Raw genomic sequence first — 27045 nt, forward strand, 5'->3', positions numbered from 1 at the left:
CATTCTAGACACTGCTGGATACTGTGATAAATAGGGTATTTTTTTCTGCCCTCAAGGGACTTAAAAATTTATAGGGAAATGTGTTAACAAAACATAATACAGTGTGATAATCTTCTCTTTTTAATTTTTTGTTTTTCATGTACTTCTCAAGCTTACTGTAAGCTAGCCTCCATCTTTTCACTGAAATTACTTTAGTTTGCCAAACTCAGTGGACCTTTTCTTAATTCTGGCCTTACTTGACCTCTGTGCTTCATTTGAAACTTTCATTGCTCCCTGTAAACTACTGAAACTGTGTACCCTAGAAACTTTTGTGATTTCACTTTTTTTGGGGGGGGTCTTCTGCCTCTTTTTCTATTACTACTTAGTCTCCAGTTTCTTCACCTGATTCTTAAATATTAGCAATCCCTGTACTTTCCATTTTTTGCCATCCTCACTGGTTATTCTGCCTGTACTCTCTCATGTACTCCTGTATGCCCTCTGTTCTTGCCCATACCTTTTGCTTTTTGGGCAGCTTCTGTTGGATGTCCCATAAACAGTGCAGTCTCATTTATTAAAATTGAGTGGGTCACCTTTGTCCCTAATCTATGTGTTGTACATCCTCATCCCAATTCTGGGCAGCACTGTTCAAACCAGAATCTTTTAGCTTACCCTGATCCATCTCTTTAATACTACTAATTTACTAAATCTTGTCAGTTCTTTCTGTGTGATACATAACTTCTATATTAAGGGACCACTAGCTTATGTTAATTAGGCTCTTATTTGAAAAATAATGTCACATTTTTCAGTTAAATGTTGCTGTGTTAGATATTTTCAGTCTTTTTGTTAGCCACCTTATGTTGCCTCATTGTGCTTTTATTTTTGAAGTTCTAATCTGTGAACATGTTATTTCTCTATTAGGTCTTTAAATTTTCTCATCCATCACTTATTCTACCCATCTTACCATGTCTTTCCTACTTGTCTGTCATACTTGTTCTTATTCCTTGAATTTTTTCTTTTGTGTTAAGATATATTTTATACTCTTTTAAACTCTTTTAGCTTTATAGTTATATGTGTCTTATTTTCTGTTCAGTTATTACCTTAAAGATTACAGTATGTAACATTGTACAGACTACTTTAAATTGGTAGAAGATTGTTCATTGACCTTTTGAAATTTTGCCACTTAAGAAATAATTTGAATAATTTTTTATAGTTTAATTTTATTGACCAACCCTGTCTCATTTGTGTTATTATCCTATATTTTACCTCTACATATGTTTTTAACCCCTGAAACATTAGGATTATTATGGTTTTAAACATTCTGTTCCATATTTATTTAATTCTAAGTTGGTAGGTTCACCCTTTCCCCAACACTTTTAAGATGCCATTCCATTGTCTTTTGACTTTCTTCATTTCTGTTAGTCTTCTGTCAGTTATATTGTTTTCTTTTCTAAAGAATTTGTACATATTTTCCCCTTTATCTGCTTTCATATTTTCTCTTTGGTTCTGTCCTTCTTTGCTCTGAATGCCAATTTAGATACCTTCAATTGAGCTGTGTTCCTATTCACTAACCCTCTGTTTTTATGTATCTCTAATCTGGTAAACCCACCTACTAAATGTATAATCTGTTATTGTCTTTTTTATTTACAGAATTTGTTTTCGTATTATTTAAGTGGATTCTTGGCCTCTAGAATTGATGTCTCTAATCTTTGCCCTATTTTTGGGAATATGTTTATCATAAAGTATCTTTTAACTGCAATATGTAAATCAAATGAGGATCTGTTTTTGTTTTTTTATTTTTACTCTTGGTTTTTCATCAGCTGCTCCTGTTTTCATGGGCTGTCTTGTAATTTTTGATTGGATACCAGACATTGTAGTGAAACATGGTAGAGACTCTAGATAATGTTACTTTTCAAACATGAGTAAGTTTCCTTTTAGCAGCCAATTGAAATTTTATTTCTGTTTGAATATTGTACTAATTCTCAGTTTGTAACCCTTACTTCTAATGCATGGTTCCAATTTCTTATGGAGTATGTCTTTTTCATAAATTATGTGAACCATGTATATGTAATTCTGTTTCTCTTCTGCTTCATTGTATTATTTGCCTCTACTGGCATGAATTCCACATTTTTTTGCTATGTCTTTGTATGTAGTAAATTCCTCTTAACTTTGTTCACCTTCTTGATTTCCTTTATTTTTCTTGAGCCTTTGCTTTTTAATGAATATTTGAGAATCAACTTTTCAGTACTTAAGAAGTAACCTGCTGGGGTTTTGCTTGGAGTGTACTGAGTCTAAAGATTAATTGGGGGACTGTTGACATTTTTGCACTATATTTTCTAATCCATGAACATGGTATATCTTTCAGTTTATTTAGTTCTTTTCTAACTTCTTTTGGCCTTGGCTTTTAGCATATAAATCTTGCATGTGTTTTACATTTATCCCTTGATGTTTGTTACTTTTAATTGCATTTTGTAATTTGCTGTTTGTTTTTGCTGGTATATGGTCATATACTTGATTTTTATATATTGACTGTTAAATGTATATTCAGATAGTATGTGTATAGATATGTACAGGCATGTTGTCTGCATAATAGCAGTTTTATTCTCTTTACTTATTAAGGCTTTCATTTTATTTTTTTGCCTTATTGAATGATGTAGGACCTTTAATAAAGTGTTGAATAAAAGTAGTGATAGTAGGCTTCCTTATCTAGTTCTGCATATCAGGTGAACAGCTTCAAATATTTTATCATTATAATTAAAATGTTTGCTCTAGACTTTTTGTAGATAGTCTGTGAAAATAAGGAATTGTTCTCCTGTTTCTGGTTTGCTCCCTTTATCATGAGTAGATGTTGAATTTTATCACATGCTTTTTCTGTGTTGAGATGTTAATGTGGTGAGTTATTTTGATTTTTAAAAAATATTGAGACACCATTGCATTCCTGAAAACCCCTTTGTTATGATGTGTTTATCTTTTCCTATAATGTGAGATTAAATTTCGTATTATTTTGCTAAGGTGTTTTGTTTCTGTGTTTTGCAAGGAATATTGGTCTGTAGTGTGTTTTTGTTTGTTTTCTTGTAATGTTCATGTTTGGTTTTGGTTTCATGGTCATGCTGGCCTCATAAAATAACTCATTTTTGTGTATTTTGTAAAGGAGCTTGTATACTATCAGTATTGTTTTTAATTAAGTGTTTGAAATAATTCATTAGTCAAGTTGTCTGGGCCTACTGTTTTCCTTCTGTTAATATTTTAAAGTAGGTCTCAATTTCTTTGTTTATAAGAAGACTGTTCACATTTTCTATTTCTAATTGTGTCAGTTTTGGAAATGTGATTTTCAGGGAATTTTTCTTTCTGTCTGAGTTTTCAAATTTTATTGGACGTGAGTTATTTGTAATACTCCCTTTTTAATATCTACAGATTTGTTAGTAATGTGCTGTTTTTAATTACTTTAATTTGCAATTTGTGTGCATGTGTTTTTCTCCTTGATTTGTTTTTCTATGGGTTTATCAGTTTTATCAGTCTTTTTAAGGGAACAATTTTTGATTTTTCTTTAGTAAATTTGCTCCCTACATCATTGATTTCTGTTTTTATCTTATTCTTCCTTTTAAAAATTTCCTTTTGGCTATGATTTTTTTCTAGTTTCTTGAGATGAAAGCTCCTAGAGATGAAAAAGTCATCGATTTTTGCCTTTTTTGGTAATACATGCATTGTGAGTTTTAATTTTTTCTGTAATCATTATCTTAGGTATCAATTGTTTTTCTACCTGACTTTTAATTTTTCCTTTTTGAATTTGTAGTAAACTATAATATAAAATCATTTAAATCAATTTTAAGCATAGATTTCAGTGATGTTAAGTATCACCATCATCTATCTCTGGAACTTTATATGCTATAAAACTGAAACTGTGCATTAAGAAATAACTCCCATTATGCCTTTCCCCCATATGCTGGCAACTACTGTTTTATATTCTGTCTCTATAAATTTGACACTGTAGGTGTCTCACATAAATGGAATCTTATAGTATTTGTCCTTTTGTGACTGTTTTATTCAGCATAAGTAAAGGTTTGTCCATATTGTAGCATATTTCTGAATTTTTTTTAAAGTCTGAATGATATTCCTTTGTATATATACACTGCATTTTATTATTCATTCATGAATAACATGAATTGCTTTTACCTTTTTGTTTATTGTGAATAATGCTACTGTGGACTGAGTGTACAAACACGTTTGATACTTTGCTTTCAACACTTTTAATGTATATAACCAGAAGCGGAATTGCTGGATCATATGGTAATCCTGTGTTTAGTTTTTGAGGAACCACCTTACTGTTTCCCACAGTGGCTGCACCATCTTACATTCCACCAGTAGTACACAAGAGTTTCTGTTTTTCTGTATCCTTCCAACACTTGTTACTTTCTTCCTCCCCTCTCCTTTCTTCCCTTCCCTTCCTTTTTCTTTTCTCTTCGTTCCCTCTCTCCCTTCTTCATCCCTTCCTCCTTCTGAGCCATTCTAATAGGTGTGAAGTGGTAACTCATTGTGGGTCTCTTTGATCTACTTTTATGTTCTTTTTTCTCTTTTTTTGGCCTTCCTTTGATTTAATCAGATATGTTGCATTTTCTCTCCTTTGTGAGCTGGTGATACTTTTTTTACTGTAGAAATATGTGTGTGTATATGTAGATATATATGTACACACACATGTTAGCATTAAGTATACTATATCCTTATACCATATTTTTTATTAGGTTAATTTTCTTCTAGAGAGCACAGCATGAATTCATTTATTCATCCTACCTCTTGCGTTATTGCTTTCATGCATTTTAATTCCTTGTTTTAAATACCACAATACTTTATATACTTGTTTGATGTGATCAGTACTGATTTACCTTTACTTTTCATTTTACCTGTACAGTTGTTCTTAGTTCTTTTTGCATTAATGTTAATCTGAATAGCACTGTAGCATTTTTTTCTGTTTTATTGGGATGCATTTGACATACACCAGTATATAAATTTAAGGCATTTTAGCTAGCACCTCCATCACATCATATATATGTAGTATTTCCTTTAGTGAAAATTTGCTGGTGTTTTTATTTTTCCTTCATGTTGAAGGATCTGTTTGCTATACATAATTACCAGTTTTCAGTTATTTTTTTCAGCACTGTAAGGTTTTATCTTATTTTCTGTTTTGTTTTTTGTTGAAGTTCACTCTAGCTCTTCTAGTTGCTACTTTGAAGTCAGTGTATATCCTCCTTGCTCTTTCTTGATGCTTATATAATTTTCTTTCTTTGGAGGGTTTCATTTGTGGAAGTTTGTTTTTCCTTGATATAATTTTTTTTTTTTTTTCTCTTGCTTGAGGTTGTTAGAGTTTCTAGAATCTGTTGGCTGATACCTTCCTCCTCATTTTGGAAAATCCTGTCATGGTAGGTTCAAATATTGCTTCTGTCACATATGCTCTTCTTTCTCTTTCTGAGTTTTCAATTATACAGTGTTTTACATATCTCTTCTTGGTCTTTTCTGTATTTTCAATTTTTTGTTTTCAAATCTCTGGGCTTTAATTTGGAGATTTTTCTTGACTTATAGTGAAGCTCAACTAGAAACAAATGATGGTAGAAATGATAATATAAAGTAAATTTCAGATTATGAATCTTTAGATGATAGTAGTCAATGGGCAATATTCAAAATTAATTCAGAATGGATCAGTGTTTGTAAATATAAGAGGAGACAAACTGGTATCTCTGGTAAAACAGTGGGCATGCAAGCTGTGATTCAAGCATTATTTCAAGTTCAGAAATAAATGCAGGTTATAGTCCCCAGTCTGCAATTCAGAAGGCTAAAAAGCACTGAAAACAAAGTTATTCCTAAGTGTGTGGCATACTCATTTGTTGACAAACTGATTGGAACTGATTTGAGTGAGGCACTTATTCCATTTACTTTGAATATTCATATATTTTATTGCCAGTGTTACTGTGTTTGATACAGAGTGGTTTTTCACTGGGGTTTGGTGTTTATAATGTATGTTACATGTACTGTATTACTTTGTTAAGTTATGAAAATTTTTAAACTGAGAAACATATCTGTTCAGGTTTTTGGCTAGGTGATGGTAGACCTATACTTCTTTAAAAGGACTAGATGCATGCTTACTGTCAGTATGGCAAGCGAATACATTGGTGAATAAAGTAGACGTGTCCCATAAGTCACTGGGCTTTCAGTCAGTACAGTAGAGTTTCCTGGATTCCTAATTCAAATACCCTTAAAAACAGAACTCTCCACACATCAAAGTCTTCATTTTTAGGCATATTGGCTGGATGTAGATGTTACCAGTGTTTGATATTTCCATTGTGACAAACCTTTATCTTTACCAACTATTATTACCTTTACCCAGTATCTTTATACTTAGTATTGTGAGTAATAACTGAAAGGAAAAGAAAGAGCCCTAATTTGTAGGTAGAACTATGAAGGAATGGAATGTACAATACCAAAGTATGTTAGACGTAATCTAATATTTGTGTATAAAGAGACTGGGTTTGAATGTGAGAAGTGTGTTAGAAGCTTGTGTAGGTGAAAATTGGGCTAAATGTAAAAGTAAGAATTAAGATGATTATTTTGATTCCATCCTAACTATGTTTTTGAATAAGGACATTTGAATGTTCTAAAAAGTGGTTCTTTGTAGTTGGAATTAAATTTTTGGTAGCTTTGGTATTTTTCATTTTTAACATATTTAGAAAGTACATTTATTTAAAATTTTTATGTAGAAATACTCAGTTCATTGCAGTTTATTATTATTTGTTGCAGTTTCCTTTTTAAGAACCTGTAGTCAGTTCCTTCTTTGCAGAGTCTTATTAAGAAGACTTGTCATATTTTACAAATTTTTGAAAAATATTTTATTTATTCATTTGAGAGAATGAGACATGGTGGGGAGGGAGGGGAGAGAGAGAGAGAGAGAGAGAGAGAGAAGCAGACTCCCCGCTGAGCAGGGAGACTGATGGGGGCTAGATCCCAAGACCCAGAGATCATGAATTGAGCTGAAGGCAGAGGCTTAACCCACTGAGCCACCCAGGCACCTTTAATATCTTACTAAATTTGTTGAAGTATGCTTTTTGTATACTTTGCCAATGACTTTCAGATGTCTGTGTAATTAACTGACAATATGTTTTTGAAAGAAATTATTTTCAACCTTTTAAGTAATTGTCAGATAACAGTGCATGTGTACTATCCATTGGTTTTAGCCATCATGGATACTTTGTTTTTTTTTTTAATTCAGTAGCTTTAAATCCCCAAATTGTACAATCTGTCAGAAGACAGTCTAATAAGAGAAGCAAACTGTATAAATTTAGACAGCTCTGATTAATACAGTCCTCAGATTATCATTCTGTATATGAATCCGTAGAGGGAGAATTTGAAATTGAAATACAGTTGGGGGGGTTTTAGAAATGAAATGGAACATTTTTGAGAGAAGTATCATTTGAGACTTAGCAAAGTTACCCTTCTAGGCTTTCTGTTCCAGTCTGATTTTAATGTGGCACTGTTGCTTAACAGAGAAAACTCATGGGTTGATGCCCCCTTGTGGTCTCTTACCAAAATAAATAGCACAAATGGAAATAAGTAATGAAGATTTTAATACATGTTAAATCATTCATTCCTTACAAAATAATTTTTAGAAAGTTTCTTCTGAGGAAAAACAGCAAAGGAATTATTATTCCCCATATAGTTTATTGGCTTTAAAATTTATCAAATATTACTTTAACCTTTTTTTTTTTTTTAAAGATTTTATTTATTTGTCAGAGAGAGAGGGAGAGAGAGGGAGCACAGGCATACAGAATGGCAGGCAGAGGCAGAGGGAGAAGCAGGCTCCCTGTCGAGCAAGGAGCCTGACGCGGGACTGGATCCCAGGACGCTGGGATCATGACCTGAGCCAAAGGCAGCTGCTCAACCACCTGAGCCACCCAGGTGTCCCTTACTTTAACCTTTTGCAACAGAATTTGTATATATGTTAGCTAGACACTGACATAAAGAAAAAGAGGTTTTGGTTTTGTTGTCTACCACTGTCATCCTGGGCATCTAACTCAGTCATAAGTACTTCAAAAGTATAACGAGATGTGGTAGTAATTAGAGGGCTAGCGTGTCTTTCCCCCCATACCCCCACCTCCCAGTGCACACAAAGAAATGGGGCTTGGGAAATCTGTTTATACTTAGTCACTTGACCTAAAAAGGCCAGGAGCTGTTGGAAGAAATGAGGGTTTTTATTAGCCAGTTGGTGAATTTAAGCTTATTTGCTTTTACTAACATTGGTAAGTTCTTCTTTGTGTATGAGTGGGTTTGTGGATGAAGTGGAGAAGTAGCAGCAACAATTAGTGTTTTAAAAAAGAAAGACCAAAGATGTAAATAGCTGCTTTGCTTCTGTCACCCAGTAAGATGCATGATGGTTGGAGGTAGTCCAATCCAGTGAATACGGGCTTTGAGATTAGATGGTCCCCGTTAGCTAGACTCCATTCTAAAACTGATTATTTCTCTTACCAGTTCCTGGGCAATTGCATAATATTGGATAAGATACTTAAATTTTGAACACAGGTTTTGGAGAGGTCAAAAACCTGCTTTTACTGATTTTCATCCTATGAAGTCTTGGCATATACCATTGGTACTACTTTTTAGGGTAAGAGCACTTTTGAACTACAAAGCACACCATGGACTTTCTTACTACTGGGCTGTTGGTGAAGACTCTTAATGATAAAATGTATCTTAAAAAGTGGTAAATCAGCTCATAGACCTTTTTCTTTACTGTGGACTTTAATGCTGTACTATTGTGTAAGCACATATTTTATTTATAAATTCCTGGCTCTAAATGCTATTATATCACATTAAAGAATTTACTAGGTCAGTTATTTTAATTGTTGAAGCCTACTAATCAATTTTTTAAAAATGATTCAATGAGATTTTTTTCTTCAGGAGTAACAGTTGCATGTTTTGACAAGTTTAACTTAAAAAACTATTATTGTTGCTCCATAGCCATCTTATTAAAAAGCTTCTGTGAAGGACTTTTTTCTGTTGTTTTGCTTTGTTCTTTCAAGGGTTTCTTATAGAACCAGGTTCATTTTATTTATTTAATACTTGAATTAATCTGATTAATTAATTAATCTGAGTCAATTTTCAGAAGAAGTAAGATTATTTGGACTTATTTAACTTAATAGAAAAATTAGATTTTTTTTAACCCATTCAGATTCAATTGGAATCCTCAGATTTTTCTTTTTTCTAAAATTTCCCTTAACATCTACAGTTCTAGAAATTTACCAATATTTTCTTTTGAATAATTTGCTTTAAAACAGAGGAAAACTAGAATGATCTCTCAAAGTATCAGTACAGCTGCTTGGATTAAAAGGTTTTTGGAAGTAAGTGGGTTATATAACTCATGTAAACAAAGATAACTGTAGCCTCATCAGAAGGCTGTTATAGGTATTATACCTGCCTCTCTCACATTTTCCTTTATTTCTCTGACTCTTAAAATATGGAGCCTGTACCTTTGATTTTGCCTAACTGGATGACTCTGTTCTAATATCTGTATGTAACTAATAATAAGACTTTAGTGTAAGGCAATATTTTGGTGGTTAAAATTTCTGTTATAAATTATGAAATGGATTTTTGTTGTTTTATCCTTGAATGTTTGTTCTTGGGAGACTATTTTAGGAAAGAAAGGGGGTGAGGGAGATGGTGGAGTGGGGGAAAGATAGCTAAAACAAAGTGGAGACTAGACCATGGGGGGTGATGGCCAGAACACATGCCATTCTACTAGAGACTTGTTTTTTAAACATAAAAAGCATATGTGCCAAATTTACATATTTACTAATTAAAAAGCCTTCCTGGAAACATTAAGTAGACTATCTTCTGTAACCTTTAACACTGTCACTAATGGATATTGCTTAGAAAATTTCATCGAAGGTCCTTTAAATAATGTAAATGATTATGAATATGTAACTAGTTAATATGCAGCTACGAAAGGATTATCATGTAGAGGTTAATGAACATTCTGCTCTTATGGTTTGCAGGGCTTTTCTTTTTGTGCTTTTGGCTCACTTCATGCTTGGAAACACATGCATTGGGATTGGAAAGCATCCTGACTGTTTTTTGGGTCTCATCTTTTAATGGGGTTGTTAAAGAGGAACTTTATGAAAAGGATTTCATGAAGATTTTTTTCTTTTTCAATTTACATTTAATTCTGTTTGTCTATTTTGTAATTACTGCCAAATCAGAAACAGTGAAATGGATTGATGTAGTTTTAGCCTGGTTCTTCCAGATGTAAAGTCAGTACTCTATTATATATTACCACTGTTATTAAGTGTTGCTATGTGATTGATACTTACTGAGAGATCTTCATTCTAAAACGGACTTTTTATGCTGTGTTAATGTGTAGTATGGTTGGGTATCTGATTACAGCATGTATTTTGGTACAGGATTGCTGCCTAAGTATTTAAAATGTACCAAAGGAGGACATTTATTTCAGGAATTAAATGTTATAATAGGAATTTAGTGACAGCACCCCCCCCCAAAAAAAAAAGTCTTGTGATTTTTGGGTGAAACATTGAGCAAGAGAGACAAGAGACAATATTGGTGTTTAGAGTGGTGAACTGAAGCAGTGTGTTTCAAACCAGATAATGCTGCTGTCTTTCTCACATAGCCTTGTATTGAGCATTTGGGCTTGTATCCCTTAGTTTCTCTGTCTCTAAAATGGTATTACAGTATTTGAGATTATTGTTTAAAATTTTTATTAATGGACAACTTAAAAACAATTAGTAATCTCTGAAAACAGTGTCGTTTTTTAAATTACCATTCAAGGGTTTCTTTTCTTCATTGGTTAGTGTTGTCCCCCCCCCCCCCCCAGCATTTTTAGGTTCTGCTGAAATATCTTTAAGGAAAACAAATAAGTTTTGCCCTTAATTTTATTGTTTTAGTAATATAAACATAGTTTAAACTGGCTATTAAGTGCTTAAAATTTTATCATAATTCACTAAGGGAACAAATGGGCTGTTCAGAGCATCTCTTTATCCCAAGTATTTCTTCTTGAAAATGTTAGTAGAAAAATATCACTGAACTCATTTTTAATGCATCAGAATAAAAATTACAGGTGAAAACATTTGGAGATATACTGACAAAATAAAATATTTTTACTACTGTAATTTTTTTTTTTTTAGTGATGAAACGTGAATGTTGCATTGGTTTTTTGTTATTTATAACATTTGCGTATTCTACAAAATATGTAACATTGAAAGCAGGTCTGTAGATTGTACAAAATACTAGTTATCTTATATCATATGTCACCTAATAGTTATGAAGCGGGTTTTGTAGCAAAGTATGAATCGGAAGGCTGTAATTTGTTCTGCAGTTATCAGCCTGCATTAGGGGGTTATGATGAAGTGTGCTGCTTAAAAACTAACAGTCACATCTCTGTGCATTTGACAAATAAAAATGTATACTGAGATGCTATTAAATCTGTAAAGCCACTGTTCTAGTTTTCTGATACACTGATTTTGTAGCTTTGTGTATAGCCCGTTTTTTCATGAGTAGTTATCTGTTTCCATGACAGGTGGTCACTAACTGCCAAGAGAAAATCCAGCATTGGTGAGTGAATGATGGTTTTATATTATTTCTGAAATACTGATGGGGTCATCCCTTTGTATTTAAATAAAGTGTGTAGTATTTTTTTGTAACCCGTAATTGAATTCTAGTAATCTCCATTTTGAATGCTTTGATACTGATTTATATTGTCCTTCACTGTTTACTGAATTACGTGTTCCCTGATTTCCTGAAATTGTGTCACCATTTGTGTTTATTCTAATTGCCTTCTTTTTTTCTTTTCTTTTCTTTTTTTCAAATTAGAATAATATTAATATCATTATGAGGTGGAGACTGAGACATTTTTGAACCTGGCTAATCAGAGAGAGCTCTATTTGGGGAATATTCTTATATTTGTGCTAGAATAATAATTGGAATCAGTTGTTTTAAAATAATGATGGAAATATCTACATTTCCCTGAAGTTTGAAAAAATCTAATTAATTGCCTACTTCCCAGAGCTTTCTTTATGGACTGCTCTTTTTCTTAGAGTATAGAGAGAAAGAAAGCATATCTATTTTAATGTGCTAATCTTTAGTTAAATAGGACAATGCTTGGTAAATAACACACTTCCCTAAGTCTTCTGAGGAAAACACTCAATGTAATGGTGAATAAAATCTTACATTATGAGTTGTCATGAGGTATAGCTGTTGATCTTACAGATATCAAATTACAATATATCCATGCTGTGTTTACGAAGATTTTACTGAGAGAACAACAGGAGCTGTCTTGATTATTGTCTGCAGGGTTATTGCAAAATCATGGTAACTGCCCCTTTAGTGGTGAGATTAAACCTTTGGTTATACACCATCAAGCATATAATATTTTAAATTTATTTAAGAGGCTTTTTCTTCATGCCTGAGAGATCTCCAAGGAAATAATTTATAGTTAGTGTATATCAAATGTTTTTTGGTTTAAATGCACATAGGCTGCAAGCAGTGGATAAGAGTGAAAATCAGTTCAATCTGTACACATCATCTTATTAAATTCTGACTGTTGGCTTGCAGAAAATAATCTAAAACTAATAATATTCACTTTATAAATAAAAATTCAGGGACTTCATTAATTTTCAATAAATGCAATTTTGTAGTTGCATCTACTGGTAGTATAAGTCTGTCAACATTTCCATGATGGACATTCACTCTTTTCATTATACATTCAGTCCAGGTTAAAACTTGAAATGCAAGTACTTGGCCAAAGAATTACCATTCCCCCTCAACCCTCCACCTTGTGCTAATTTGGACAAAGTGATCCATTTTACAAATAATAAGGAAGTTTTATTCACGTGGACTTCTCTCTTTTGATTTGGTAAGGAATTCAGGAAATCAGTAAAAGGTTGGATTCACTAAGAAGAGATACTAATTGAAGCAGATGTGTGAATAACTTGCTTCTGGTTTTTTTTTGCAAGATTCTTACTCTGTTAGAATGAAAATTCTTTAAGGCCAAGGGGCATGTTTTCCTTTTTTTTTTTTTTTAGCTACAGCACCTCCTACTGTGTTTGGCATATTATAGGTATTTAATAAATGTTTGAGTAGATGAAGACCATATATATGTAATTATATATAACATTTTAATTTGCAGATACTGTAGCAATGTCCAAGTCTGGTAACCACTGACAAACGGAAATGTGACATTTATTTCAGAGCAGGTTCATGTTGGCTCTCAATCTCAGTTTGTAATTTTCCAAAGCTTTCCAAACTATAGAAGCTTAGGTATTTACCTACTAGTGTCTTAAAGTAATACAATATCTTATTTCTACTTCAAAAAATTAAAATAATTTTTCCAGTTGAAATTTGCCTTTTCCTCTGAATCATTTCTAATAGGGCTGAGGAAACAGACTTTTCTGTTTGTTTTTAATGAGGATCTGATATTGCTAGAATCTCAATGGCCAGTGAACTCACTGATTTATTATATTAAAAAACTGAAACCAAAGTATCTCCATTCCTCTGAAAGCCAGGAAATAGATAGCTATTTGGGAGCGTTGTGGAATTCTCGTGATGTTTTTATTCTATTAATTCCACAAATAGTGATTGAGTTCCTACCATATGCCAGTGTTATGTTGCTGTTTGGAATTGAACGGCCCTGCCATGGAGGAATTCATAGTCGGACACTAAACAGGGAAATCACAATAATTTTGTGCTATTTACAGAGAGCTAGGAAGCAAGAATGGAAGCAGTTAACGCTTCTTAAGGCTGTCTTTCTTACTCACTGCTTTTAAAAGCATGTTGCTTTTCAGTTTTCTTTAGGCCTTGGTTTTAGCCTAGTCTAAAGTACAATTCATATAGCTAAGCTCCCTTCTTCTTGGCATACATATCAATATATATAAGGGAGAGCAACACAGATGATTTTTTAAAAATGCTTTCTTAAGCTAGTGATGATGTTTATACTTGTTTGAGCAGTTTTAAAGCATTCTTTTATTTAAGGGACAAGTAATGAATATTGTAGGCTTCCAAAATTATTATTATTTTTTTTTAATGTAGGGCAGAACTAAAAATATTTGTGGAAAAGTAGGAGTAAAAATGGCCTGGGGCAAACAGGATCTGCCCAAAAAAACTCTTCCAGAAAATTAATTCAAATTCCAGAGCTTTGGTAAACTAGAAACATTTACAGTATTTGTGTAGTTAATAACAGATAATAAGGAAAGGTTTGAGCCTAATAGTTGAGAATTTGTACAACACTTAGAGCTAATAGTGGTTTTCAATTTAGTGAAGATTAAAAAAGATTTAAATACAACTTTTTTTCCCCTTAAAATCCTTTTTACTTAACTCAGGAAATAAGGTATTATAAAATCCACACACTATTTTCTTACTAAAATATGGGTGTACTTCCTACTGTTTAATCCACCAGGGCCTGATTATTCTGTTTATAGATTACCTGTAATTTTTTATCTTTTTAATTCTTCCCTAAAGAGCATGGGATTCAGAGTCACACATCTACATTTGAATCCTGTCATTTACTAACTGTAACCTTGGGTGAATTCCTGAGATTCTCAGTTTTCTCCTTGTAAAGTGACAATGATAATACTTAACTTGAAGATCGAGTGAGATAATGTCTATAGAACACCCAGGCTGACACTCAATAAATATTAATAGTAGCTCTGAAATCTCTTTTGAAAATTTTAATTATCAGATGAATAAAGAAAACAAGAAAAACCTACCAAAGCTTTGTAAATATTCCTGCATATTTTGTATTCATGCCATCATCTTATTTTATCATGATGGAGAGATGGCTTTCTAAGCAGTATTGTTAAAGCTTTACATTAATGTTTTTAGATAACTTGTTATTATGAAGAATTTCAAACAAAAGGTGATTCTATTGTGAATCCACATGTACCCATCACTCAGCCTCAGTAATTATCAACTTGCAGTGTCATCTGAACTGTTACATTTCAACAGCCTCTCCTACCCTCTTCCCCTACCTACAGCACTTTTGAAATGAACCTGAAAATGTCCATCTGGAAATATTTCAGTTTGTGTCTTTAAGACATAAAACTTCTAAAAATTTACACTAAAATTTTTTAAATTTGGTAGTATATTTATATAGTTCAAAATTTAGGAAGTTCTGAAAGGGATAAATGAGGTATAGTTTTTCTCCTACCCTTATCCCTCAGTTCTCATTTATCTTTGTAAACAGTGGGTTTTTTGGCCAATTTCTTGTAAATGTTTTCAGAAATTGTTTGCCTAAAGTTAGAAACTTAGGTATGTGTGTATGTGTGTGTGTATGTATATGTGTGTGTACATGTGTATTCATCCACATGTCTTTATAAATTGTGCTCCCACCCTTTTTGACAGAAATGAAATCAGATTGTATGCTGTTCATTTAATTCATCCTTGGAGATTATTCTCAATTATTAGTTAACTCTTATTCTTTATTTTATGTCCATAAATTTCATTGTGTGTCACATGTCTAATTTTTAGAGTTACCAAATAAGATTTGGTACTGATTTTTTTTTTAAATAAATAATGGTGACCTTACTAAGACAATTGTTTTATGACTTGAAATTTATTCTTCTTGAGCTGTTATATCCATTATTTATTGTTTCTTAATAAAATTACTCTAGAACTTCATGGCTTAAAACAGCAACCATGTTTTTGTGTGCGTTTGATTCTGTGGATGTGCATATTGGTCTTATCTGTGTTCTTGTTCTGCTCCTCTGTTTGGGCTCATTGTGTGGTTGCAGCTTTTTGGTGGCTGGGTCAGTGGGTTGTCCAAAATGACCTTACCCACAAGTCTGGTGGCTAGTGGGTTGTTAGCTGGGCCTCTGTCTATGTGCTTTTCTCCCTGTCTCACTTTACTTGATCTCAGGGCAGCAAAAATGGTAGCTGCAAGGCTACATTGTGTAGAGCAGAGTGGGAAATAGACTCCAGTTGGTAGGAGGAGTGATGAAGAATTTATGGTCATTTTTAATGCATCATAGGTACTTCTGTTTATGTCCCACAAGAAAAAAGCTCCATTACTTGTGTTGATTTGTGAGAATTTAATGAAAGATAGCATGTGATGCCTGGCACATACATGTCATATGTCTCTTAGGCGTTACTTGTAATCATAAACTGTATGCATATGAGTTATAAAAACTTTAATCAGTGTGGATGGATGGATACGTGTATCTGTCTCTATCTGATGTTTTGAGGGATTCTTTGCCCCACAAAATCACCAGACTATTTCATTAGAGTAGTGCTGTAGTTTGTGGTATATTTTTCATAAATTACCTGAAACAGGGCTTTCCTGACTTGCCTGCATATACAATAAAATTTGTTGTATTTTATTATGCATAATCTGAAATATTGATTTGCATACCTTTAAAACTTAAAAAAATGTTAATAGTGATGACTTCATGTTTTAGTGTTGAGTAAATTTGGAAACCATGTTTTTCAGACTCCCATTTTACTGACCACAAAGTTTTAGTCACTTGTTTTGTATAGGGCCTTCTCTTCGGGCTTTCTCATTTTATGTGTCTTCGTGACTCTCACCGTCACCCCCAGTAGAGCAGAGGACGATTTCCAAACCTGAAGATTTTACATGCTTTTATGGTTGGAATCTCTGTAGTTACGAAAGTATCCTCAGGGACAAGGGCAAGAGGAAGGAATCATATATATAAATCGCCTTCTTTGTTATTTTTTAGTTTCTGCATAGTTTTCTTTTTTTCCTTTTTTTTTCTTTTTAAACAGTATGGTATTTTAGTACATGGGTTTGGGAGGTTAAGTACGTTTTGCAGTTTTTACATGTGATATTTCAAAGCAAATTAAGTTGCAAAAGAAAAGGATTCAAGTTGAATGTTCTAAGGATGGTATTTTTAAAAACAAAATATGAATTAGGTTTTTAATTTTTTATCCTTAATATAAGATAAATACATTATTTAGAAATGTTGAAATAAGAAAAGAATAAAGACAAACTTATTTGTAATTCTAAAGAGAAGGTAGTTTTTCCTCTTTTTAAAATATTTTGTTTTATTCCCTTCAGCTTTTTAATTCTTAATGTGTATTTATGTCACCAAGGTCAAATTGTAAATGCTTTCTTTCTTTTTAAAAAAGGTTAATGATTTTTAAGTTGTTTTTAGAATTTGTTGCTTCTAGTAGTCCCCTAGCCTTTGTATCATGCTTAATACTAGTTTAATACTAGTATTAATACTTAATTAATACTTAAGTTTAATACTTAATGCTTTTCTGAAAATGAAATGCAAAATAAATGCATTATAGGGGAATTTTTTAATAGGGGAATTTTTAAAATAAAATTTGAGGTTTTATAAAAATTTTTTAGAACATAGTCTTGATTATGTATTTTCAGTATACATATACATTGTTTGGTTCACAGTTTCCCACATTCAGCTTAAATCTAGTGAATATCTGATTGATGCTACACCTCAATTTGACTTGGCATACCTAATGACTTTTCATCTCTATTTTGACCGTATTAGATTTTAAAACTACACCTCCTTGCACTTTGAGTTTTTAAATTTTTTATTCATTTTAATTTAATTTTTTATAAAAATAAGAGCAGTGTACAATAAAGCTTTCAAGCTCGGAAGAGTACCATATAAGGGTGAAGGTGTCAGTATTGCAACAACAGTGCTTGCCTGAGAGGCAGACCACTTAGTGATAATCCAGAGTGCTTGTTCTTGTTTTGAGATACAAAAGTCTAAATTCTAATATACTAAAGGCAGTGGGTATCAGTGTATGACTAGGGAAAATGTAGGCAGTAAAAAAACTGAGGCATGCATACGATTTAACATTTTTACTAATTTATATTCAACTCATGACTGAACTGGTGATGGTTTGCCTATTTTTTATTTAAATCAACAGAGTTGAAGATAATTTTGAGAATTTTACATATTTGATGGGTTTAAAACCAGGATTGCTTGAGGGATCTGAGTGGCTTCTGTTGAAATTATAGGCCAGATACTGGGACTTCTCAGGAAAGAATCCAGTGTTTTTATTCAGTTTCTCATGGGTATCAGTGACCATAAAGGTTAGTCATTCATATCAGTGATATGAATCACTGCTCTAAGAAAACAATACAAAAGTTTTCTATTTTCTAAAATATATTTTGGAAATAAAGTTTAGAAAGTTAAAACCACACTTATAAATTAGAATTATATAGAAATGGTACAAACATTCAAAGCTTGTTGGTTAGAAACTTATCATAGCAAAACTCATCTTTTCTGAAAGGCCCCTCCTTTCTGATTTGTCACAGAAATTAGTGTCAGTTGTAGAGAACTCAGAGAGTAAAGAAAATTGAAACGACCCATAGACTCTTCCCTGAAGCTGACTGAACTAGGAGGTACCTTGGGACATTTCTTTCACACTTAGAGTGATGTGTTTTTATATGATTTTTAAACTTTCTTACTTCAAATTCTCATCTCATTTTATTCTTAGAGTAAAAGAACACTAATGAGTGAAGAAACAGGTACCCGTGACCACTGACAAGTCTGAAGTCCCATGTACATGTGTGTCAGCAGAGAGCACTAGTAACAGTTTATCTGCTCCAGCTTTGCTGTATATAAACCCGTTGTGACTGTTTTCTCATTGTTGAGTTAAATTGAGGAAACCTATTAGAATGTTAGCTGTATTGATCTCTCTTTGACAATTTTCTTTCATTAACTTTAGAATAATTGCAAGTGTTTATATTTAAGTTCGTCTTTGTGTCTATTTCCAGTACAATTTTTTGATGGACTCATAAAAATAACATGGACTATTTCATCAGCATTTTCTGATGACACAAATTTCCTAGGTATAGAGTTCAGAAAAAGGAATATGCCACCATGTTGCCTGAATTTGTCATCAATTTCACTTAATAGTATTTTGCCATGACCGTTTAAAAAAAGAATAATACTAATTTAATACAGATATATTTTAATTTTTAATGTGTTCCCCTTCTTGCCAAATTTCAATTCCTTCAACAATATGATCTTTCTCTCAAAAACATTTTTTATTGTTAAATATAACCTTATTTGGGGTGCCTGGGTGGCTCAGTGGGTTAAAGCCTCTGCCTTCAGCTCAGGTCATGATCCCAGGGGCCTGGGATCCAGCCCCGAATTGGGCTCTCTTCTCGGTGGGGAGCCTGCTTTCTCCTCTCTCTCTGCCTGCGTCTCTGCCTACTTGTGATCTCTGTCTGTCAAATAAATAAATAAATAAAATCTTTAAAAAAATATAACCTTAATTATTTATTTAGACTTTTTAAGGGGATTTTGAAAACAATCATCATTCCTTTCTTTAGTAATGAGAATACTTTTCTCTTTACCTATATGTAATCCATGCCTGAATTTAATATTCCTCTATTTTCTTAATGTCAGAGGTAAAAACCCAGGCTTCCATCAAGCTAGTGGATCTTTAACAAAGAAGCAGTGCAAAGAAATAAAAAAGGCGTGCTATATTTGAGTGATGATCCCTGCAGCATATGGCATAAGGTTTGGTTGCAGAGAAGAAGCTCAATAAATGGTGAATTGAATTGAAACAAAGGTTTTCTTGAATTCGTAACAGGAACTTCTAGAGAGGGTATAATGGATTAAGAATCATTTGTAAATAAGATTATACAGTTACTTATATTCCAAAATCATTGGATTTTACAATTTCTTAAAAACTTAAATAACTCTGCCCCAGATTAGCCCAGATAGTAATTTGAATGTAAAGCCCATTTCTTTTTCCCTCTTTGATCACCACTTGGTGTTTCCTGCTTTTTTGTTTAAGACATGAGGTAAAGGGAGAGAGAATGATAAAAAATAAAAAAACAAAAAAAACCCCACAGGCCTAATGTCAACATTTTTGCCTTTTCCAACTTTCTACTTTAAGTTGAAAAGTTAGCAAAATCTTATTTCCATCACTGATTTAAATTTTATTTCCCTTTTTTATTATTTAAAGGTGAAAATTGGAGACTTTGTTCTTGCCTCAAACAAGAGATATAGAACTTTTTTTCTTTACAGAGATTGTCAGTTGCATTTAAGAAAAGGATTAAAAATACAGTCTTGCTTTCATATTCCCCCATCTCCTTTTTAATATTCTATCATGAAAATCTTCAAACATTTAGAAAAGTTGAAAGAATTGTACAGGTAAACCTTGACCGTATATCTGTCTTTATCTCAATCATTAATTCATTTTTCCCTGATGCATTTCAGAGTAAGTAGTGGACATCAGTATACTTCACCTGTAAATACTTAAGCAAACACATTATTTTACTTGCTCTCATACTTTTAACAGCTATATGAAAATAAAGTGTTTTCCATGGGCTCTATCCTGATCTTCATCCTTAAGGTTAAGGCTAATTTGTAGTGTGCTAAGTCTATGTCCTTCTTTGCTGCTGCTTTTTAATACAAAAGGTGCTTCTCAGAAGGCATATAGTGTGTGATTAGCAAGATTCAAAAGAAGATTGTGAAAGTCTCTTGTATATGACTTACAGCAGTGCTTTAGTTCTCATTTTCTATAAGGAACATTACATGAAGATACCTGTTGCAAATTAAATCTTGTTTATTAGATAGCTTTTTAAAATTAAGAGTTGATGCCTGAACTTAATCTCTAAAGATCAAGGACGATCAAGACCTCCAGACAAGGAATTCTATATGTTATAAGTAAATAGACTGGAGTGGTTTATCCTAACTATCTGGGTTTTATTTTCCATTAAAAAAAAAATAAGCAGTTGCCTCCTTTGACTACGTATTTTAATATGACCAAAGTGTCTAAAAATTATGTTTCTGAGTAGTACAACAGAAGAAACGTAACTCTTAAAATTTTGGTGCGAATAAAGATCCCCACTTACCTTCTGTAATACAGTAGTTCTTAGAATCATATTTGTATTTTCTGCTGCATAGGCTTTGTGATCTTTGACAGGATTATTTATTTAATCCCTGAATATTAGATGGACTATTTCAAGACAAATAGACAAATTCTTTGACCAAGGTGTTTGATCCTGCATATTTCCACTAGTGAAACCTTTGGGGAGAGAGTTTCTCAAGCTGTAATTTCTCCTAGAGACACTGCTTGTCTCATGCTTCCCTCCCTTCAAAAAGGACTTCTGGATGGGCTGCCTTTAAATTATCTTTCTTTCTTCTTCTTCTTCTCTTTTTTTTTTTTTTTTAAGATTTTGTTTATTTATTTGTTAGAGAGAGCGTACGAGCACAGGCAGACAAAGTGGTAGGCAGAGGCAGAGGGAGAAGCAGGCTCCCCGCCGAGCAAGGAGCCCGATGTGGGACTTGATCCCGGGACGCTGGGGTCATGACCTGAGCCGAAGGCAGCCGCCCAACCAACTGAGCACCCAGGCGTCCCTATCTTTCTTTCTTCTTTCTTTCCTTCATTTCTATACTTTTAGAAAACTCAGAATTTAGAAATAGCAGCTCTGATCTTAAATCATTCTCCAGTATGTCCACATTTTTGTTCTAGAGAGAATTAGTGATAAGTTTAAAACTGATTATACTTGATTTGGAATACTGACATTGATCTCTGTATTACCTCTGGTTGAATCTCCTATTCTTTTTTGTTTACAAAAGAGGTGTTTTGTTAGGGTAGTATCCTTTTTCCAGGTGTAGTTACCAAAATAAGACATACTGAATGCTAACTTTAATACTATTTTTTTTTAAAGATTTTATTTATTTATTGAGAGAGAGAACGAGAGAGAGCATGAGAGAAGAAAGGTCAGCCGGAGAAGCAGACTCACTGCTGAGCAGGGAGCCCGATGTGGGACTTGATCCTGGGATTCCAGGATCATGAACTGAGCAGAAGGCATTTGCTTAACCAATTGAGCCACCCAGGCGCCCCCTACTAGCTTTATAACAAGGAACATTTAGGTATCTAAGCTGATGTATAGTCCTTGGGCATTTTCTGAATTACTTATCTAAAACATACAAACTGTTAGTGTTCTGTAGATTTAATAATGAGTGTTACTGTGTGCAGGCATTGCAGCAAATCGGTTCTTATGGACAGTATCCTATTTATTGCACATAACGAACCCTATCTCCAAAAGCCCCCTAAATGTAACATTTAGCTATACTGTCCTTCAATAAGTTGTGCTCTTTTTATCAAATTGAATGCATTTAACATAATGGAATCTTAACTTAGTGGTTAGTAGTCTTTTTTTTTTTTTAAAGATTTTATTTGTTTAATTTACAGAGAGAGACACAGCGAGAGAGAGAGAGAGCACAAACGGGGAGTGGGAGAGGGAGAAGCAGGCTTCCCTCTGAGCAGGGAGCCCAATGTGGGGCTCGATCCCATGGCCCTGGGATCATGACCTGAGCCAAAGGCATCCGCTTAACAACGGAGCCACCCAGGTGCCCCAGTGGTTAGTAGTCTTTCTTGAAAATTTTAGAATGGTGTTTTTTGATAGTCTATGGAAACGGGTATCAGCTATTCAGTGTAGATGTACATTGCTAAACTCTTTTTCTTTCTCTTGAACCTGTGAAATAGGCATTATTCCAGTTTTACCATTGAAGACACTAAGGTGGGGGTTAATTTATTTATGTTAAGTGGTGGAACTGGGATTCACCTTCTGGTCTGACTTGAAAGCCTTGCTCTTTCTGCTGTGCAGCTCTGTGCATGAAGTTTTTTACCAGTTTATTCTCATAAAAATGTATCCAGAAAGATATTTCTCCCTTAAGTAAATAGAATAAAGACACTTTATCAAAAAGGATTTTGAGGGGACCTTTTACAAAAGTCCTTGAACACTTAGGAAATAAAAAGTCTTGCTTCAAAGAACACAGGCCAGAAGACCTAGGTTAAGTTCACTGCTTGCATCTTTTATGATGGAGGACGTCTGATTTCTCTTAAATGGGTGGTTTTTCCATTTTCCTTCTGCTTTCTTTTTTGAATGAGGAAAAAGTTGATAAGTGACATTTACTGCAGGAATATTTTTAGGATAAATAACAGTATATTTGTGAAATTCCTTGATATTCTTAAGAGTACATGAGATAATTTTTATTAATTATGCTGCTCTTGCTTTAGGGGTGCTAAGGAGTAAACTGAACCTATTCCATGACGTTTATAGCACAGCCATTTTTGTTATCTGGAGAACGATTATCTATGTTGCAATTTATTCTAATTTCAGTTTGGCAATATCTACATGTTTTTTTAAATTACTTGCTGAATTGGTGAGTTTTGTTTTTGTTACTTTTTTTAAACTGGCAACACCCTTTTGCTTTGAAAAAAAATTCCAGTGCACTGGTTTAGCCTGCAGCTTACACCCTAGCAAGAAACGCTTACGAAACCTAATTTTCAGAGAAGATTTGAAAATAAGCATCTGCATGAAGGACTATTCATTTCCAGCAGGTGTAAGAACTGAGTGCATTGTGTGGAAACATATGACCATCCTGCTCCTACAGAATACCTTTTGGTTATTTGAAATTAATTTATTAGGTGGCTCTGTCTTGATACAACATGAAACAGGCTCCAAAGCCAAATCGAAATGCTTTTTTGTATTACCTCTACCTCATTTCTTCTAGCTCCTCGTTGGTTCTCTCTCACTGTAATCACATTAATATGAATAACTGTGGAGTTATTCCACATTTTTCAGCTTTAACTTTTCTGAGGACTGAACTGTCTCATCCAATTTTATGTTCAAATTTTGTTTTCATGATTTCTGCTGTGCAGCCAGTGTTTATTCACCCACAAGCTTTATTAAATCTAGTCTTCTTTCATCTTAAGTTCCTGTTTCCCTCTAAACATCCGGCCTTCCTTCAGTATCTCCTTTAATTTCCAAATTTCATTTAGTTCAGATGATCTTGTACATTATAAAACACTAGTTCTCAAGATGTGTGTTCTAATTCTAAAACCAAAGTCCTTGAAAGTCTTAAATTTTTTGAAAAGTGTATGGTTGAATAATGCTACTGCCAAACTTGGTAAACACAGGATTTTAAAATTAAAAAAATACTTTAATATTTAAATTGCTAAAATTGGGTTTTTGATTAGTTTGTCCTTTGATACATAGTCTACTCAAGGAATTGTTAATTTGTGTATTCATTTAGTATTTGCTATTTTTTTGTCAACAGGAAGAAGGTAGATAATGACTATAATGCCCTGCAAGAAAGACTCAGTACCTTGCCTGATAAGTTGTCATATAACATCATGGTATGTGTGGTGTGTTGCTTTTAAAGTAGTATGTTGTTTACATATTAACTGTGGAAAGTGATGGTTCTTTGCTTTATATATATTGATTCACAAATTGCCAAGCTAATAGACAGTATCTGAAAACTACCATCACAAGGAAAGTTTGTTTTGTTTTACTTTATCATAATCCACTAATTGTTGTAATAGTTGGTATTTGCTTCTTTTTTTTCAGATTTATATTAAGTTATCACATTATAGAGACACAAATGGCATAAATGTTAGCACAAAATTTAACAAATTTGGTATGCAAATTTACTGTGTTAGAAAACTGTAATTAAGACAGAAATATGGCACTTAGTCGTTTCCTGTTAGCCAGAGCAGGAATAGATCATAATGTATAATTCACAGAATTACACCCTAGAACATTGATTTTATATAAAAAGGTACTGCTAATTTTTGTCTGAATGATCTTCATACCGACATAGTGATCTCTTCGTGAGCCCTGGATTAGATTCTTTCATTGCTTAAGTATTTTCTTTCATAAGACTTTGTTCTTAATTACAGTAGTTCAAATGTTTTGTAAATGTATTGTTCTTTATTATACTAACCCAGATATTTTGTAAAATTTGTAGACTCATTAAAGCTATTTATTTGTTAATTCCAACTTTGTTAAAAATGGCTATTTTATTGGAAATAATTTTCAGGTTTTTTAATCAGAGATATTCTTTATTAACTTAATATTTCATTGCCAGTTTGCTTTCATTTAGATTTATGAATGAACACGAAGTATCAACATTCAGAGACAGTGCTAATTTCTCTGAAAGCTATATGTAAATGTGCTGATTCTTCTTTTCCTGTTTTCATTGATTTATTAACATGAAGCAATTTTCTATAGGTTTCCTTAGTGAAACTTTAATGTGTAATTTCTATGAAGTTGACATTTTTTCTTAGTTGATAAAAAGGCCTCAACACAACTTTTAATGCTGTTTCTTAAAATGTATTTTTTAGTGTTTTAAATTTTTTGTCTTCTTCCTTATTCGTTCCTTCCCTCCCTCCCTCTCTTCCTTCCTTCAATAATAGGTACCATTTGGTCCCTTTGCCTTCATGCCAGGAAAGCTTGTCCATACTAATGAAGTCACTGTTTTACTTGGGGACAATTGGTTTGCAAAGTGCTCAGCAAAGCAGGCTGTGGGCTTAGTCGAGCATCGGAAAGAACGTATGTACCAATTACAAATGATGTATCTTTGCTGGATGTATTAGTTTAAAAAATGCCAAGCTGTTACTAAAAGTACCATCCATGATAATATTAGTCCAGACTATTTGTGGTTTGGTTGAATTGTAGGTAGTTTGATAGAATCAACATTTGAGAATGTAAGCTGGAGAATGGAACATCTGGGTTGGAAATATCATCCACATTAGCATGTTTTCAGAAATGACAGAGTGTAAAAGTCCTTAACATGTGGTTTTATAGATAGAAGTTGGGCACACATCAGACTTGGGCTCATTTTATATTTTATAACTGGTTTGTTTAGGTGCTTTGATAGGCTTGTTTTTGTTTTTAATACTTTTAGTACATAGAAGGAATTTACTTTTTATTTATTGAACTAAGAGTAATACCTATTTATAAAGGAGGAAACAGTTTTTAAACATGCTTTTTGGTTTAGAAGAAGTTGTATTTTCATCATGGAGAGAAGGCCCAGTGTGTAGAGATGCTACCCAAAAGAGTGCCCATTTGATTGAGGTTGTTCTTTAAGTTTGTTTATCTATAATATTATTTGTTGGTATAGATACCTATCCACGTACACATTTTTAGTTGGATGGGCTTGGTTTCAGTTCTAGCCTACATTTTAAAATTAGGTTTATTTAATACCTGTGTTCTTACTTCTATAATAAAATACTTGAATTAGTAGTATAATATCATCCCTACCTGTGTTTTAATCTTGTAGTTAAATGTGTATTTGAAAATAAATTTTTGAGGATTCTTCTGTATAAATGAGGTCATAAAGATAAAAAAACAGCTGAGTTTCTACAGCTGAAATTATTTCACTTATACATGTGAGTGGGTACTAGTTAGAGAACTCATTTACTCAGTGAAATTGTGGGATCTATATTTGGACACTCTAATTGCAAATCAGCTCCTATAAGTTTATAATTGATAACATATTTGATCATTTGTGACACTAATCAGAATCTTATTGTTAGGCCTGTATATAATTTCTAGCAATGGTAATTCTTTTGGCATTACTACACTAAAATAAGTCATGTACGTTAGAGGAAAAAGAATGAGCATAATTCTTTCTTAAAGGCCTTTCTTAATCGGGAAAGCTTTCTTATTTACTGGGGTAGCTCTGCTGATATGAAATCAGTCCATCGTCTGTTAAAAGTTTATTCACTCTGATTTTCATGTGGATATTTCAGCAAAGAAATCTTTAGAATCAGTTATGACATAATATAGTAACAGGAAAATACTTTTTTTTTTTTAAGATGTTTTTGTTTTAGAGAGCATGCGCACATGCGTTCAGGTGCGAGAAGGGGAGGGACAAAGGTAGAGGGAAAAAGAATCTCAAGCAGACTTCCCACTGAGCATGGACTCCAAAACAAGGCTTGATCACACAACCCCGGCATCATGACCTGAACTGAAATCAAGAGACGGTCATTCAACCAGCTGAACCACCCAGGCACCCTGGGAGAATACTTTTAATAGAATAGAAATAGAGCTCTTGAATAGAGAAGTATTTTTTGGTAGATCACTTTCCATTGTTAAAAATGATTTTTGGAAAGAACCAAACATGATGACTTTGGGATCAGTGTTTATTTAAAATAATTTTTAGAAATATGTACCTATGAATTATGTTTGAGAACCTATTATAAATTCTAAAAAGTTGTTTTATTCACACAGTTTTATACTATACTAATTTTAATAACTAAAGTAATCTTTAGGTATATTGTTATATT

General features: G+C 33.0%; 1 protein-coding gene across 7 annotated transcripts in view; it reads left to right on the plus strand.

Annotated features, from left to right (window-relative positions):
* URI1 (URI1 prefoldin like chaperone) overlaps window positions 1-27045 on the plus strand; it is an 88015-nt gene that overhangs the window by 30042 nt on the left and 30928 nt on the right. For 5 of the 7 annotated variants that reach the window (XM_082711211.1, XM_082711210.1, XM_082711209.1 and 2 more), the window contains 3 exons: window positions 11543-11577; window positions 24033-24111; window positions 25171-25306. In XM_082711211.1, the coding sequence (XP_082567337.1) occupies window positions 11543-11577; window positions 24033-24111; window positions 25171-25306 (250 nt within the window). Of the gene's footprint in view, window positions 1-5330; window positions 5391-11542; window positions 11578-24032; window positions 24112-25170; window positions 25307-27045 lie in introns of those variants that run through there. The other 2 variants (XM_082711212.1, XM_082711214.1) reach the window with 2 other exon arrangements.

This window comes from Mustela nivalis (genome assembly GCF_964662115.1).
Source record: "Mustela nivalis genome assembly, chromosome: 18".
Taxonomy (NCBI): domain Eukaryota; kingdom Metazoa; phylum Chordata; class Mammalia; order Carnivora; family Mustelidae; genus Mustela; species Mustela nivalis.